We start from the raw sequence: 16171 nt of genomic DNA, 5'->3' as shown, positions 1-16171 counted from the left end.
GGCGCCCTCCGCCACCGAGGCCAGGCGCCCTCCGCCACCGCTACCGAGGCCAGGCGCCCTCCGCCACCGCCACCGAGGCCAGGCGCCCTCCGCCACCGAGGCCAGGCGCCCTCCGCCACCGAGGCCAGGCGCCCTCCGCCACCGAGGCCAGGCGCCCTCCGCCACCGAGGCCAGGCGCCCTCCGCCACCGCAACCGAGGCCAGGCGCCCTCCACCACCGCCACCGAGGCCAGGCGCCCTCCACCACCGACCCCGAGGCCAGGCGCCCTCCTGCCCCCTCACGGACAGGCAGGTACTCACTTCTCTCGCCTCAGCTGTAGCAGCAGACAGGACAGCGCCTCCGGGTGCTCTGCAATGAAGAACAGGGTGAAGGGTTCACAAAATTTTCTACTAAGAAAATAATCAAAAGACAGAAGAGGAGCAGATGAGGTGTCACCAGATCAGAGGAGGATGGGGCAGACTGAGCAGAGCCAAACCGCACCTCACCTGCCGGGTACCTACCTTTATACTTCAGATGCTGGAGGATGGGGATGATAGTCTCCAGGGGAACGTTGTGTGCTAGGAAGAGCTGCCAGGTGCAGTACTGCTCGAAGGTCTCCCACTCCAGGCTCTGAACTGCAAGACAACACAGGGGGCACTGACTCCTGCACACCCGCCCCTCGCCCTCTGCACACCCGCCCCTCGCCCCAGGGACCAGATCTACTCACTCAGGATGTTCAGCACCGAGTCCTTGCGGAACATCACCAGGTTCCCCATCATCACGTGGCATACCAGCTCCTGCAGCTGCGGCAGAGAAGAAGAGATGTCAAAGGAAAGCAAGCAGAGATCCAAAAAAGGTGGGGGGGGGGGGGAGATGTCACCCCAAAATCTAGAACATACCTGGGCCGAGTCAATGACCGCCACAATCATGTTCAACAGCTCCCCGCTCCGCAGCGTCTCATCTGGGAACTGGAGAGGAGAGCAGAGGATATCAGCGCGTCGCCATCATGTGACCACCGCCCGCCATATAGCGCCCGCCACTCACCTCGCTGTAGATGGAGGGCGTCAGGTAGCACAACAGCCGCACGTCGTCCTCCTGGCACGCCTTCATGTCCATCATCAGGCAGGTGTGCAGATCCCCCAGCTGTGTGGCCTGAGCGAACGACTCGTACAGGTTCATCTTCCCCGAGGCCGCCTTACTGGAGGCAGGGAGAGGAAGGGTTAATGCGGGGTGAAAGAAAGCGGCAGCGCACACAGCACAGCGTGACCCCCTCCCCCAATACTGCCCCCTGTGGTCTCCACCAGTAACTGTGACCTCTCCAATACTGCCCCCTGTGGTCTCCACCAGTAACTGTGACCTCTCCAATACTGCCCCCTGTGGTCTCCACCAGTAACTGTGACCTCTCCAATACTGCCCCCTGTGGTCTCCACCAGTAACTGTGACCTCTCCAATACTGCCCCCTGTGGTCTCCACCAGTAACTGTGACCTCTCCAATACTGCCCCCTGTGGTCTCCACCAGTAACTGTGACCTCTCCAATACTGCCCCCTGTGGTCTCCACCAGTAACTGTGACCTCTCCAATACTGCACCCTGTGGTCTCCACCAGTAACTGTGACCTCTCCAATACTGCCCCCTGTGGTCTCCACCAGTAACTGTGACCTCTCCAATACTGCCCCCTGTGGTCTCCACCAGTAACTGTGACCTCATCCAATACTGCCCCCCTGTGGTCTCCACCAGTAACTGTGACCTCTCCAATACTGCCCCCTGTGGTCTCCACCAGTAACTGTGACCTCTCCTATACTGCCCCCTGTGGTCTCCACCAGTAACTGTGACCTCTCCAATACTGCCCCCTGTGGTCTCCACCAGTAACTGTGACCTCATCCTATACTGCCCCCTGTGGTCTCCACCAGTAACTGTGACCTCTCCAATACTGCCCCCTGTGGTCTCCACCAGTAACTGTGACCTCTCCAATACTGCCCCCTGTGGTCTCCACCAGTAACTGTGACCTCATCCTATACTGCCCCCTGTGGTCTCCACCAGTAACTGTGACCTCTCCAATACTGCCCCTTGTGGTCTCCACCAGTAACTGTGACCTCTCCTATACTGCCCCCTGTGGTCTCCACCAGTAACTGTGACCTCTCCAATACTGCCCCCTGTGGTCTCCACCAGTAACTGTGACCTAATCCAATACTGCCCCCTGTGGTCTCCACCAGTAACTGTGACCTCATCCAATACTGCCCCCTGTGGTCTCCACCAGTAACTGTGACCCCCTCCCCCAATACTGCCCCCTGTGGTCTCCACCAGTAACTGTGACCTCTCCAATACTGCCCCCTGTGGTCTCCACCAGTAACTGTGACCCCTCCAATACTGCCCCCTGTGGTCTCCACCAGTAACTGTGACCCCCTCCACTACTGCCCCCTGTGGTCTCTACCAGTAACTGTGACCTCTTCCAATACTGCCCCCTGTGGTCTCCACCAGTAACTGTGACCCCTCCAATACTGCCCCCTGTGGTCTCCACCAGTAACTGTGACCCCCTCCACTACTGCCCCCTGTGGTCTCCACCAGTAACTGTGACCCCCTCCACTACTGCCCCCTGTGGTCTCTACCAGTAACTGTGACCTCTTCCAATACTGCCCCCTGTGGTCTCCACCAGTAACTGTGACCTCTCCAATACTGCCCCCTGTGGTCTCCACCAGTAACTGTGACCTCTCCAATACTGCCCCCTGTGGTCTCCACCAGTAACTGTGACCTAATCCAATACTGCCCCCTGTGGTCTCCACCAGTAACTGTGACCTCATCCAATACTGCCCCCTGTGGTCTCCACCAGTAACTGTGACCTCTTCCAATACTGCCCCCTGTGGTCTCCACCAGTAACTGTGACCTCATCCAATACTGCCCCCTGTGGTCTCCACCAGTAACTGTGACCTCATCCAATACTGCCCCCTGTGGTCTCCACCAGTAACTGTGACCTCTTCCAATACTGCCCCCTGTGGTCTCCACCAGTAACTGTGACCTAATCCAATACTGCCCCCTGTGGTCTCCACCAGTAACTGTGACCTCATCCAATACTGCCCCCTGTGGTCTCCACCAGTAACTGTGACCCCTCCAATACTGCCCCCTGTGGTCTCCACCAGTAACTGTGACCCCCTCCCCCAATACTGCCCCCTGTGGTCTCCACCAGTAACTGTGACCCCTCCAATACTGCCCCCTGTGGTCTCCACCAGTAACTGACCCCCTCCACCACTGCCGTCTCCACCAGTAACTGACCCCCTCCACCACTGCCGTCTCCACCAGTAACTGACCCCCTCCACCACTGCCCCCTGTGGTCTCCACCAGTAACTGACCCCCTCCACCACTGCCGTCTCCACCAGTAACTGACCCCCTCCACCACTGCCCCCTGTGGTCTCCACCAGTAACTGACCCCCTCCACCACTGCCCCCTGTGGTCTCCACCAGTAACTGACCCCCTCCACCACTGCCCCCTGTGGTCTCCACCAGTAACTGACCCCCTCCACCACTGCCCCCTGTGGTCTCCACCAGTAACTGACCCCCTCCACCACTGCCGTCTCCACCAGTAACTGACCCCCTCCACCACTGCTGTCTCCACCAGTAACTGACCCCCTCCACCACTGCCGTCTCCACCAGTAACTGACCCCCTCCACCACTGCTGTCTCCACCAGTAACTGACCCCCTCCACCACTGCCGTCTCCACCAGTAACTGACCCCCTCCACCACTGCCGTCTCCACCAGTAACTGACCCCCTCCACCACTGCCGTCTCCACCAGTAACTGACCCCCTCCACCACTGCCGTCTCCACCAGTAACTGACCCCCTCCACCACTGCCGTCTCCACCAGTAACTGACCCCCTCCACCACTGCCGTCTCCACCAGTAACTGACCCCCTCCACCACTGCCGTCTCCACCAGTAACTGACCCCCTCCACCACTGCCGTCTCCACCAGTAACTGACCCCCTCCACCACTGCCGTCTCCACCAGTAACTGACCCCCTCCACCACTGCCGTCTCCACCAGTAACTGTGACCCCCTCCACCACTGCCGTCTCCACCAGTAACTGACCCCCTCCACCACTGCCGTCTCCACCAGTAACTGACCCCCTCCACCACTGCCGTCTCCACCAGTAACTGTGACCCCCTCCACCACTGCCCCCTGTGGTGCCCTCAGTTCTGTCTCAGGAAGCTGTGGGGGGGTCGGGGACAGGACGCAGGAAGGAGACGAGCTCTGGCTTCTAGTTAATTAGCGCTGATGAGACCGGACAGAGGACTGGATGCCACTAAGCAGGATGAGCGCGTTAATGAGAAGAATTAACATCCCCGGCAGGGAAGGCTTCATATGGCTCGGCGGCGCCCTCACCTGGCCTTCAGGTAGTACAGCAGGTGGTAGCCAATCTTGGGCTGCTTCTGGTAAAGCTCGGAGAGAAGGTCGAGGAGCAGGGAGAAGCCACTGCTGTCCTCCTGCATCTGGATCAGGTTTCTGGAAGGAGATTTATCAGAGGTGAGGTGTCGTGCCACTGGTGCAGAGCAGGGTAGGTGGTCATACAGGGGACTCACCTGAATATTAGATACAGTGGTTTCCCCACCGATTCCTCCAGGGACCTGGTGGTAAACACAGTAAAGTCAATGGCTGACCCCACCCTGGGTGAGCGGGAGGGCGGCTGGTGACTTACTCCTCCGTGATCTCCTCCGGAAGGACCTCGCCCCGGAAATGTGCCTTGAATAACTCCTGGAGACAGGACGCCAGCACCGACAGCTGCTCCGAGTCAAAGTCGTCCTGCGCGGGAGACAAAAGTGCCGGCGTCAGCCGCGATGCCACCACCGCATTCCCCGTGTCCACCGGACGTCACTCACCTCCAGGATCTGCTCCACGATGTCCTGCATCAGCTCACACTGCGACTCCATGTCACTGCAAGACACACGTGGGCGTCAGTGCGGGAAAACGGAACGTCACCCCCCACTTGTGGCACCACTTACCTCTCCTTCTGCAGGGCGACAACCTTCTCTCTGAGCGGCTCCTCCAGCTGCTCCAGGTACGGGGTGATGTCCACCGGCTCCTCGATGATCGGCTCCTTGATGGGGTGGAAGCGGAACTCCCTCTTCTTCCCTGCGGAGTAGAGCGGGGGCGCTCACTAATGGTGGAGGTACTCACTACTGGAGGGGGCGCTCACTAATGGTGGAGGTACTCACTACTGGAGGGGGCGCTCACTAATGGTGGAGGTACTCACTACTGGAGGGGGCGCTCACTAATGGTGGAGGTACTCACTACTGGAGGGGGCGCTCACTAATGATGGAGGTCCTCACTACATGAGGGGGCGCTCACTAATGGTGGAGGTACTCACTACTGGAGGGGGGCTCTCACTAATGACGGAGGTCCTCACTACTGGAGGGGGCGCTCACTAATGGTGGAGGTACTCACTACTGGAGGGGGCGCTCACTAATGACGGAGGTCCTCACTACTGGAGGGGGCGCTCACTAATGGTGGAGGTTCTCACTACTGGAGGGGGCGCTCACTAATGATGGAGGTACTCACTACTGGAGGGGGGCGCTCACTAATGACGGAGGTCCTCACTACTGGAGGGGGCGCTCACTAATGATGGAGGTCCTCACTACATGAGGGGGCGCTCACTAATGGTGGAGGTACTCACTACATGAGGGGGCGCTCACTAATGGTGGAGGTACTCACTACTGGAGGGGGCGCTCACTAATGATGGAGGTCCTCACTACATGAGGGGGCGCTCACTAATGGTGGAGGTACTCACTACTGGAGGGGGGCTCTCACTAATGACGGAGGTCCTCACTACTGGAGGGGGCGCTCACTAATGGTGGAGGTACTCACTACTGGAGGGGGCGCTCACTAATGACGGAGGTCCTCACTACTGGAGGGGGCGCTCACTAATGGTGGAGGTTCTCACTACTGGAGGGGGCGCTCACTAATGATGGAGGTACTCACTACTGGAGGGGGGCGCTCACTAATGACGGAGGTCCTCACTACTGGAGGGGGCGCTCACTAATGATGGAGGTCCTCACTACATGAGGGGGCGCTCACTAATGGTGGAGGTACTCACTACATGAGGGGGCGCTCACTAATGGTGGAGGTACTCACTACTGGAGGGGGGCTCTCACTAATGACGGAGGTCCTCACTACTGGAGGGGGCGCTCACTAATGGTGGAGGTACTCACTACTGGAGGGGGCGCTCACTAATGACGGAGGTCCTCACTACTGGAGGGGGCGCTCACTAATGATGGAGGTCCTCACTACATGAGGGGGCGCTCACTAATGATGGAGGTACTCACTACTGGAGGGGGGCTCTCACTAATGACGGAGGTACTCACTACTGGAGGGGGGCGCTCACTAATGACTGAGGTACTCACTACTGGAGGGGGCGCTCACTAATGATGGAGGTACTCACTACTGGAGGGGGCGCTCACTAATGACGGAGGTCCTCACTACTGGAGGGGGCGCTCACTAATGATGGAGGTACTCACTACTGGAGGGGGCGCTCACTAATGACGGAGGTCCTCACTACTGGAGGGGGCGCTCACTAATGGTGGAGGTACTCACTACTGGACGGGGCGCTCACTAATGACTGAGGTACTCACTACTGGAGGGGGCGCTCACTAATGATGGAGGTACTCACTACTGGAGGGGGGCGCTCACTAATGATGGAGGTACTCACTACTGGAGGGGGGCGCTCACTAATGATGGAGGTCCTCACTACATGAGGGGGCGCTCACTAATGGTGGAGGTACTCACTACTGGAGGGGGGCTCTCACTAATGATGGAGGTACTCACTACATGAGGGGGCGCTCACTAATGGTGGAGGTACTCACTACTGGAGGGGGGCTCTCACTAATGATGGAGGTACTCACTACTGGAGGGGGGCGCTCACTAATGATGGAGGTACTCACTACTGGAGGGGGGCGCTCACTAATGATGGAGGTCCTCACTACTGGAGGGGGCGCTCACTAATGATGGAGGTCCTCACTACTGGAGGGGGCGCTCACTAATGGTGGAGGTACTCACTACTGGAGGGGGGCGCTCACTAATGATGGAGGTACTCACTACATGAGGGGGCGCTCACTAATGACGGAGGTCCTCACTACTGGAGGGGGGCGCTCACTAATGACGGAGGTACTCACTACTGGAGGGGGGCTCTCACTAATGACGGAGGTCCTCACTACTGGAGGGGGCGCTCACTAATGGTGGAGGTACTCACTACTGGAGGGGGGCTCTCACTAATGACGGAGGTCCTCACTACTGGAGGGGGGCGCTCACTAATGATGGAGGTACTCACTACTGGAGGGGGGCGCTCACTAATGGTGGAGGTACTCACTACTGGAGGGGGGCGCTCACTAATGATGGAGGTACTCACTACTGGAGGGGGGCGCTCACTAATGATGGAGGTCCTCACTACATGAGGGGGCGCTCACTAATGGTGGAGGTACTCACTACTGGAGGGGGGCGCTCACTAATGGTGGAGGTACTCACTACTGGAGGGGGGCGCTCACTAATGATGGAGGTACTCACTACTGGAGGGGGCGCTCACTAATGATGGAGGTCCTCACTACTGGAGGGGGCGCTCACTAATGATGGAGGTCCTCACTACATGAGGGGGCGCTCACTAATGATGGAGGTACTCACTACATGAGGGGGCGCTCACTAATGACGGAGGTCCTCACTACTGGAGGGGGGCGCTCACTAATGACGGAGGTACTCACTACTGGAGGGGGGCTCTCACTAATGACGGAGGTCCTCACTACTGGAGGGGGCGCTCACTAATGGTGGAGGTACTCACTACTGGAGGGGGGCTCTCACTAATGACGGAGGTCCTCACTACTGGAGGGGGCGCTCACTAATGGTGGAGGTACTCACTACTGGAGGGGGGCTCTCACTAATGACGGAGGTCCTCACTACTGGAGGGGGGCGCTCACTAATGATGGAGGTCCTCACTACTGGAGGGGGGCGCTCACTAATGATGGAGGTACTCACTACATGAGGGGGCGCTCACTAATGGTGGAGGTACTCACTACTGGAGGGGGGCTCTCACTAATGATGGAGGTACTCACTACTGGAGGGGGGCGCTCACTAATGATGGAGGTACTCACTACTGGAGGGGGGCGCTCACTAATGATGGAGGTCCTCACTACTGGAGGGGGCGCTCACTAATGATGGAGGTCCTCACTACATGAGGGGGCGCTCACTAATGGTGGAGGTACTCACTACTGGAGGGGGGCTCTCACTAATGACCGAGGTACTCACCACTGGAGGTGGGGGGGCTCACTAATGGTGGAGGTACTCACTACTGGAGGGGGGCTCTCACTAATGATGGAGGTACTCACTACTGGAGGGGGGCGCTCACTAATGATGGAGGTACTCACTACTGGAGGGGGCGCTCACTAATGATGGAGGTCCTCACTACATGAGGGGGCGCTCACTAATGATGGAGGTACTCACTACTGGAGAGGGGCTCTCACTAATGATGGAGGTACTCACTACTGGAGGGGGGCTCTCACTAATGACGGAGGTCCTCACTACTGGAGGGGGCGCTCACTAATGGTGGAGGTACTCACTACTGGAGGGGGGCTCTCACTAATGACGGAGGTCCTCACTACTGGAGGGGGCGCTCACTAATGACGGAGGTCCTCACTACTGGAGGGGGCGCTCACTAATGATGGAGGTCCTCACTACATGAGGGGGCGCTCACTAATGATGGAGGTACTCACTACTGGAGAGGGGCTCTCACTAATGATGGAGGTACTCACTACTGGAGGGGGGCTCTCACTAATGACCGAGGTCCTCACTACTGGAGGGGGGGCTCACTAATGACCGAGGTCCTCACCACTGGAGGGGGGCGCTCACTAATGACCGAGGTCCTCACTACTGGAGGGGGCGCTCACTAATGACCGAGGTCCTCACCACTGGAGGGGGGGCTCACTAATGACCGAGGTCCTCACTACTGGAGGGGGGGGCTCACTAATGACCGAGGTACTCACTACTGGAGGGGGGGGCTCACTAATGACGGAGGTACTCGGGAGGGGGGGCTCACTAATGACCGAGGTCCTCACTACTGGAGGGGGGGGCTCACTAATGACCGAGGTCCTCACCACTGGAGGGGGGCGCTCACTAATGACGGAGGTCCTCACTACTGGAGGGGGCGCTCACTAATGACGGAGGTCCTCACTACATGAGGGGGCGCTCACTAATGACCGAGGTACTCACTACTGGAGGGGGGCGCTCACTAATGACCGAGGTCCTCACTACTGGAGGGGGGGCTCACTAATGACGGAGATACTCACTACTGGAGGGGGGGCTCACTAATGATGGAGGTACTCACTACTGGAGGGGGCGCTCACTAATTATGGAGGTACTCACCACTGGAGGGGGGGGGCTCACTAATGATGGAGGTACTCACCACTGGAGGGGGCGCTCACTAATGACCGAGGTACTCACTACTGGAGGGGGGCGCTCACTAATGACGGAGGTACTCACCACTGGAGGGGGGGGCTCACTAATGATGGAGGTACTCACCACTGGAGGGGGGGGCTCACTAATGATGGAGGTACTCACCACTGGAGGGGGGGGCTCACTAATGATGGAGGTACTCACCACTGGAGGGGGGGGCTCACTAATGACGGAGATACTCACTACTGGAGGGGGTGCTCACTAATGGTGGAGGTACTCAGTACAGGAGGGGGCGCTCACTAATGATGGAGGTACTCACTACTGGAGGGGGGCGCTCACTAATGACCGAGGTCCTCACCACTGGAGGGGGGGCTCACTAATGATGGAGGTACTCACCACTGGAGGGGGGCGCTCACTAATGACCGAGGTCCTCACCACTGGAGGGGGGGGCTCACTAATGATGGAGGTACTCACCACTGGAGGGGGGCGCTCACTAATGACCGAGGTCCTCACCACTGGAGGGGGGGGCTCACTAATGATGGAGGTACTCACCACTGGAGGGGGGCGCTCACTAATGACCGAGGTCCTCACCACTGGAGGGGGGGCTCACTAATGACGGAGGTACTCACCACTGGAGGGGGGGGCTCACTAATGACCGAGGTACTCACCACTGGAGGGGGGGCTCACTAATGACCGAGGTACTCACCACTGGAGGGGGGGCTCACTAATGACGGAGGTACTCACCACTGGAGGGGGGGGGCTCACTAATGATGGAGGTACTCACCACTGGAGGGGGGCGCTCACTAATGACCGAGGTACTCACCACTGGAGGGGGCGCTCACTAATGACGGAGGTACTCACCACTGGAGGGGGGCGCTCACTAATGACCGAGGTCCTCACCACTGGAGGGGGGGGCTCACTAATGATGGAGGTACTCACCACTGGAGGGGGGGGCTCACTAATGACCGAGGTACTCACCACTGGAGGGGGGGCTCACTAATGACCGAGGTCCTCACCACTGGAGGGGGGGGCTCACTAATGACCGAGGTACTCACCACTGGAGGGGGGGCTCACTAATGACCGAGGTACTCACCACTGGAGGGGGGGGCTCACTAATGACCGAGGTACTCACCACTGGAGGGGGGGGGCTCACTAATGACGGAGGTCCTCACTACTGGAGGGGGGGGCTCACTAATGATGGAGGTACTCACCACTGGAGGGGGGGCTCACTAATGACGGAGGTACTCACCACTGGAGGGGGGGGCTCACTAATGACCGAGGTACTCACCACTGGAGGGGGGGCTCACTAATGACCGAGGTACTCACCACTGGAGGGGGGGCTCACTAATGACGGAGGTACTCACTACTGGAGGGGGGGGCTCACTAATGATGGAGGTACTCACCACTGGAGGGGGGCGCTCACTAATGACCAAGGTCCTCACCACTGGAGGGGGGGGCTCACTAATGACCAAGGTCCTCACCACTGGAGGGGGGCGCTCACTAATGACCAAGGTCCTCACCACTGGAGGGGGGGGCTCACTAATGACCGAGGTACTCACTACTGGAGGGGGGGGCTCACTAATGACGGAGGTCCTCACTACTGGAGGGGGGGGCTCACTAATGATGGAGGTACTCACCACTGGAGGGGGGGCTCACTAATGACGGAGGTACTCACCACTGGAGGGGGGGGCTCACTAATGACCGAGGTACTCACCACTGGAGGGGGGGCTCACTAATGACGGAGGTACTCACCACTGGAGGGGGGGGCTCACTAATGATGGAGGTACTCACCACTGGAGGGGGGGCTCACTAATGACCGAGGTACTCACCACTGGAGGGGGGGGCTCACTAATGATGGAGGTACTCACCACTGGAGGGGGGGCTCACTAATGACCGAGGTACTCACCACTGGAGGGGGGGCTCACTAATGACGGAGGTACTCACCACTGGAGGGGGGGGCTCACTAATGATGGAGGTACTCACCACTGGAGGGGGGGCTCACTAATGACCGAGGTACTCACCACTGGAGGGGGGGCTCACTAATGACGGAGGTACTCACCACTGGAGGGGGGGGCTCACTAATGATGGAGGTACTCACCACTGGAGGGGGGGCTCACTAATGACCGAGGTACTCACCACTGGAGGGGGGGGCTCACTAATGACCGAGGTACTCACCACTGGAGGGGGGGGCTCACTAATGACGGAGGTACTCACCACTGGAGGGGGGGGCTCACTAATGATGGAGGTACTCACCACTGGAGGGGGGGCTCACTAATGACCGAGGTACTCACCACTGGAGGGGGGGCTCACTAATGACCGAGGTACTCACCACTGGAGGGGGGGGCTCACTAATGATGGAGGCATGCGCAGCCGCCCTCCATTCATTTCTATGGGGCCTATGGGATGCGCGTGCGCAGAGCGCTCCCATTCACTTCTATGGGAGCAGCGATTGGTGGTTCTCGTTGTGGGTCCCACCAGCTATCAGACAATGGGGCCATATCCTAGCGATATGCCCCCATTGTTTGAGATGGGAGTACCCCTTTAAGGTGTAAGTGGCAGTCATCACACAACTCCAAGCACCAAGCGGCAGCACTTCCATCGTGACCACGTCCACAGCAGGAGGGGCGGCAAGCGACTAACCACAGGAGAGGGGTCGTTACCGTTGTCTGCACTTTTGCTGTTCATCTCCTCGTCATCGTCACTGAAGGCGGCCTCCGCGTTGTCGTAGCAGCTCTCGTCTTTGTCTGCAAGACTGCTGTCCATCTCCATGGAAACAGGCTCCTCGGCCTTAACTGAGAGGGGCAAAAATAGTGTTATAGTAAGTGTGTCACTGCAGGAGCAGGAGGCGGGGCTGTGACAACCTCTCAGACATATGTCATTATATCAGTGATGTCATCAGCAGGGGGCGGGGCTGTGACTACCTCTCAGACATATGTCATTATATCAGTGATGTCATCAGCAGGGGGCGGGGCTGTGACTACCTCTCAGACATGTCATTATATCAGTGATGTCATCAGCAGGGGGCGGGGCTGTGACTACCTCTCAGACATATGTCATTATATCAGTGATGTCATCAGCAGGGGGCGGGGCTGTGACTACCTCTCAGACATATGTCATTATATCAGTGATGTCATCAGCAGGGGGCGGGGCTGTGACTACCTCTCAGACATATGTCATTATATCAGTGATGTCATCAGCAGGGGGCGGGGCTGTGACTACCTCTCAGACATATGTCATATCAGTGATGTCATCAGCAGGGGGCGGGGCTGTGACTACCTCTCAGACATATGTCATATCAGTGATGTCATCAGCAGGGGGAGGGGCTGTGACTACCTCTCAGACATATGTCATTATATCAGTGATGTCATCAGCAGGGGGCGGGGCTGTGACTACCTCTCAGACATATGTCATATCAGTGATGTCATCAGCAGGGGGCGGGGCTGTGACTACCTCTCAGACAGGATATACAGGCAGGTTGTCAGCAGTAATAGATGTTCCTGTAGTATAAGGTGTGGGGGTCACATGTCAGTATATCAGTGATGTCATCAGCAGGGGGCGGGGCTGTGACTACCTCTCAGACAGGATATACAGGCAGGTTGTCAGCAGTAATAGATGTTCCTGTAGTATAAGGTGTGGGGATCACATGTCATTATATCAGTGATGTCATCAGCAGGGGGCGGGGCTGTGACTACCTCTCAGACATATGTCATTATATCAGTGATGTCATCAGCAGGGGGTAAGGCTGTGACTACCTCTCAGACATATGTCATTATATCAGTGATGTCATCAGCAGGGGGCAGGGCTGTGACTACCTCTCAGACATATGTCATTATATCAGTGATGTCATCAGCAGGGGGCGGGGCTGTGACTACCTCTCAGACATATGTCATTATATCAGTGATGTCATCAGCAGGGGGTAAGGCTGTGACTACCTCTCAGACATATGTCATATCAGTGATGTCATCAGCAGGGGGCGGGGCTGTGACTACCTCTCAGACATATGTCATTATATCAGTGATGTCATCAGCAGGGGGCGAGGCTGTGACTACCTCTCAGACATATGTCATATCAGTGATGTCATCAGCAGGGGGCGGGGCTGTGACTACCTCTCAGACATATGTCATTATATCAGCGATGTCATCAGCAGGAGGCGGGGCTGTGACTACCTCTCAGACATATGTCATCATATCAGTGATGTCATCAGCAGGGGGCGGGGCTGTGACTACCTCTCAGACATATGTCATATCAGTGATGTCATCAGCAGGGGGCGGGGCTGTGACTACCTCTCAGACATATGTCATTATATCAGCGATGTCATCAGCAGGAGGCGGGGCTGTGACTACCTCTCAGACATATGTCATATCAGTGATGTCATCAGCAGGGGGCGGGGCTGTGACTACCTCTCAGACATATGTCATATCAGTGATGTCATCAGCAGGGGGCGGGGCTGTGACTACCTCTCAGACATATGTCATTATATCAGTGATGTCATCAGCAGGGGGCGGGGCTGTGACTACCTCTCAGACATATGTCATTATATCAGTGATGTCATCAGCAGGGGGCGGGGCTGTGACTACCTCTCAGACATATGTCATAATATTAGTGATGTCATCAGCAGGGGGCGGGGCTGTGACTACCTCTCAGACAGGATATACAGGCAGGTTGTCAGCAGTAATAGATGTTCCTGTAGTATAAGGTGTGGGTCACATGTCATTATATCAGTGATGTCATCAGCAGGGGGCGGGGCTGTGACTACCTCTCAGACATGATGTACAGGCAGGTTGTCAGCAGTGGTAAGAGAGCAGCAGACGAGAGTGCAGGGACATTAGAGAGCAGAGAATCCTACAGTCCAGAACCAGGTCCGGACAGTGAGACGTCACATACTCACGTGCGGCCCTTACTTTCTGAGGCTGGAGACGGGAGGTTACAGAACTCGGGGAACTTCTCTCTGAGCATCGACCGCAGCTCCTTGTCCAACTTGGGGTTATGGAAGAGTGGAGCCAAATGTCTGCCGGGAGACAGCGGGCGGTATTATAGTAGTTATATTACTGTACATAGGAGCAGTATTATAGTAGTTATATTCTTGTACATAGGAGGCAGTATTATAGTAGTTATATTCTTGTACATAGGAGGCAGTATTATAGTAGTTATATTACTGTACATAGGAGGCAGTATTATAGTAGTTATATTCTTGTACATAGGAGCAGTATTATAGTAGTTATATTCTTGTACATAGGAGCAGTATTATAGTAGTTATATTCTTGTACATAGGAGGCAGTATTATAGTAGTTATATTCTTGTACATAGGAGCAGTATTATAGTAGTTATATTCTTGTACATAGGAGCAGTATTATAGTAGTTATATTCTTGTACATAGGAGCAGTATTATAGTAGTTATATTCTTGTACATAGGAGCAGTATTATAGCAGTTATATTCTTGTACATAGGAGCAGTATTATAGTAGTTATATTCTTGTACATAGGAGCAGTATTATAGTAGTTATATTCTTGTATATAGGAGCAGTATTATAGTAGTTATATTCCTGTACATAGGAGGCAGTATTATAGTAGTTATATTCTTGTACATAGGAGCAGTATTATAGTAGTTATATTCTTGTACACAGGAGACAGTATTATAGTAGTTATATTCTTGTACATAGGAGCAGTATTATAGTAGTTATATTCTTGTACATAGGAGCAGTATTATAGTAGTTATATTCTTGTACATAGGAGGCAGTATTATAGTAGTTATATTCTTGTACATAGGAGCAGTATTATAGTAGTTATATTCTTGTACATAGGAGCAGTATTATAGTAGTTATATTCTTGTACATAGGAGCAGTATTATAGTAGTTATATTCTTGTACATAGGAGGCAGTATTATAGTAGTTATATTCCTGTACATAGGAGGCAGTATTATAGTAGTTATATTCTTGTACATAGGAGGCAGTATTATAGTAGATATATTCTTGTACATAGGAGCAGTATTATAGTAGTTATATTCTTGTACATAGGAAGCAGTATTATAGTAGTTATATTCTTGTACATAGGAGCAGTATTATAGTAGTTATATTCCTGTACATAGGAGCAGTATTATAGTAGTTATATTCCTGTACATAGGAGCAGTATTATAGTAGTTATATTCCTGTACATAGGAGCAGTATTATAGTAGTTATATTCTTGTACATAGGAGGCAGTATTATAGTAGTTATATTCTTGTACATAGGAGGCAGTATTATAGTAGTTATATTCTTGTACATAGGAGCAGTATTATAGTAGTTATATACTTGTACATAGGAGGCAGTATTATAGCAGTTATATTCTTGTACATGGGAGCAGTATTATAGTAGTTATATTCTTGTACATAGGAGGCAGTATTATAGTAGTTATATTCCTGTACATAGGAGCAGTATTATAGTAGTTATATTCCTGTACATAGGAGCAGTATTATAGTAGTTATATTCCTGTACATAGGAGCAGTATTATAGTAGTTATATTCTTGTACATAGGAGGCAGTATTATAGTAGTTATATTCTTGTATATAGGAGCAGTATTATAGTAGTTATATTCTTGTACATAGGAGGCAGTATTATAGTAGTTATATTCTTGTACATAGGAGACAGTATTATAGTAGTTATATTACTGTATATAGGAGGCAGTATTATAGTAGTTATATTCTTGTACATAGGAGCAGTATTATAGTAGTTATATTCCTGTACATAGGAGCAGTATTATAGTAGTTATATTCCTGTACATAGGAGCAGTATTATAGTAGTTATA

At 54.6% G+C, this 16171-nt stretch overlaps 1 protein-coding gene across 1 annotated transcript in view; it reads right to left on the bottom strand.

The window, feature by feature from the left end:
* The window catches only part of INTS3 (integrator complex subunit 3), an 88773-nt gene that overhangs the window by 10564 nt on the left and 62038 nt on the right, over nt 1-16171 (bottom strand). The window contains exons 14-25 of the mRNA XM_040412619.1: nt 14294-14400; nt 12053-12184; nt 4964-5093; nt 4841-4895; nt 4660-4763; nt 4544-4588; nt 4347-4466; nt 1024-1177; nt 879-947; nt 707-782; nt 501-614; nt 300-348 (exon numbers count right to left, since the gene is read on the bottom strand). Coding sequence (XP_040268553.1) covers nt 300-348; nt 501-614; nt 707-782; nt 879-947; nt 1024-1177; nt 4347-4466; nt 4544-4588; nt 4660-4763; nt 4841-4895; nt 4964-5093; nt 12053-12184; nt 14294-14400 — 1155 coding nt within the window. The remainder of the gene's footprint in view (nt 1-299; nt 349-500; nt 615-706; nt 783-878; nt 948-1023; nt 1178-4346; nt 4467-4543; nt 4589-4659; nt 4764-4840; nt 4896-4963; nt 5094-12052; nt 12185-14293; nt 14401-16171) is intronic.

This window comes from Bufo bufo, chromosome 11, assembly GCF_905171765.1.
Source record: "Bufo bufo chromosome 11, aBufBuf1.1, whole genome shotgun sequence".
Taxonomy (NCBI): Eukaryota; Metazoa; Chordata; class Amphibia; order Anura; family Bufonidae; genus Bufo; species Bufo bufo.
The sequence above is the reverse complement of the archived record's forward strand: the minus strand, read 5'-3'. Positions and strand labels throughout refer to the sequence as shown.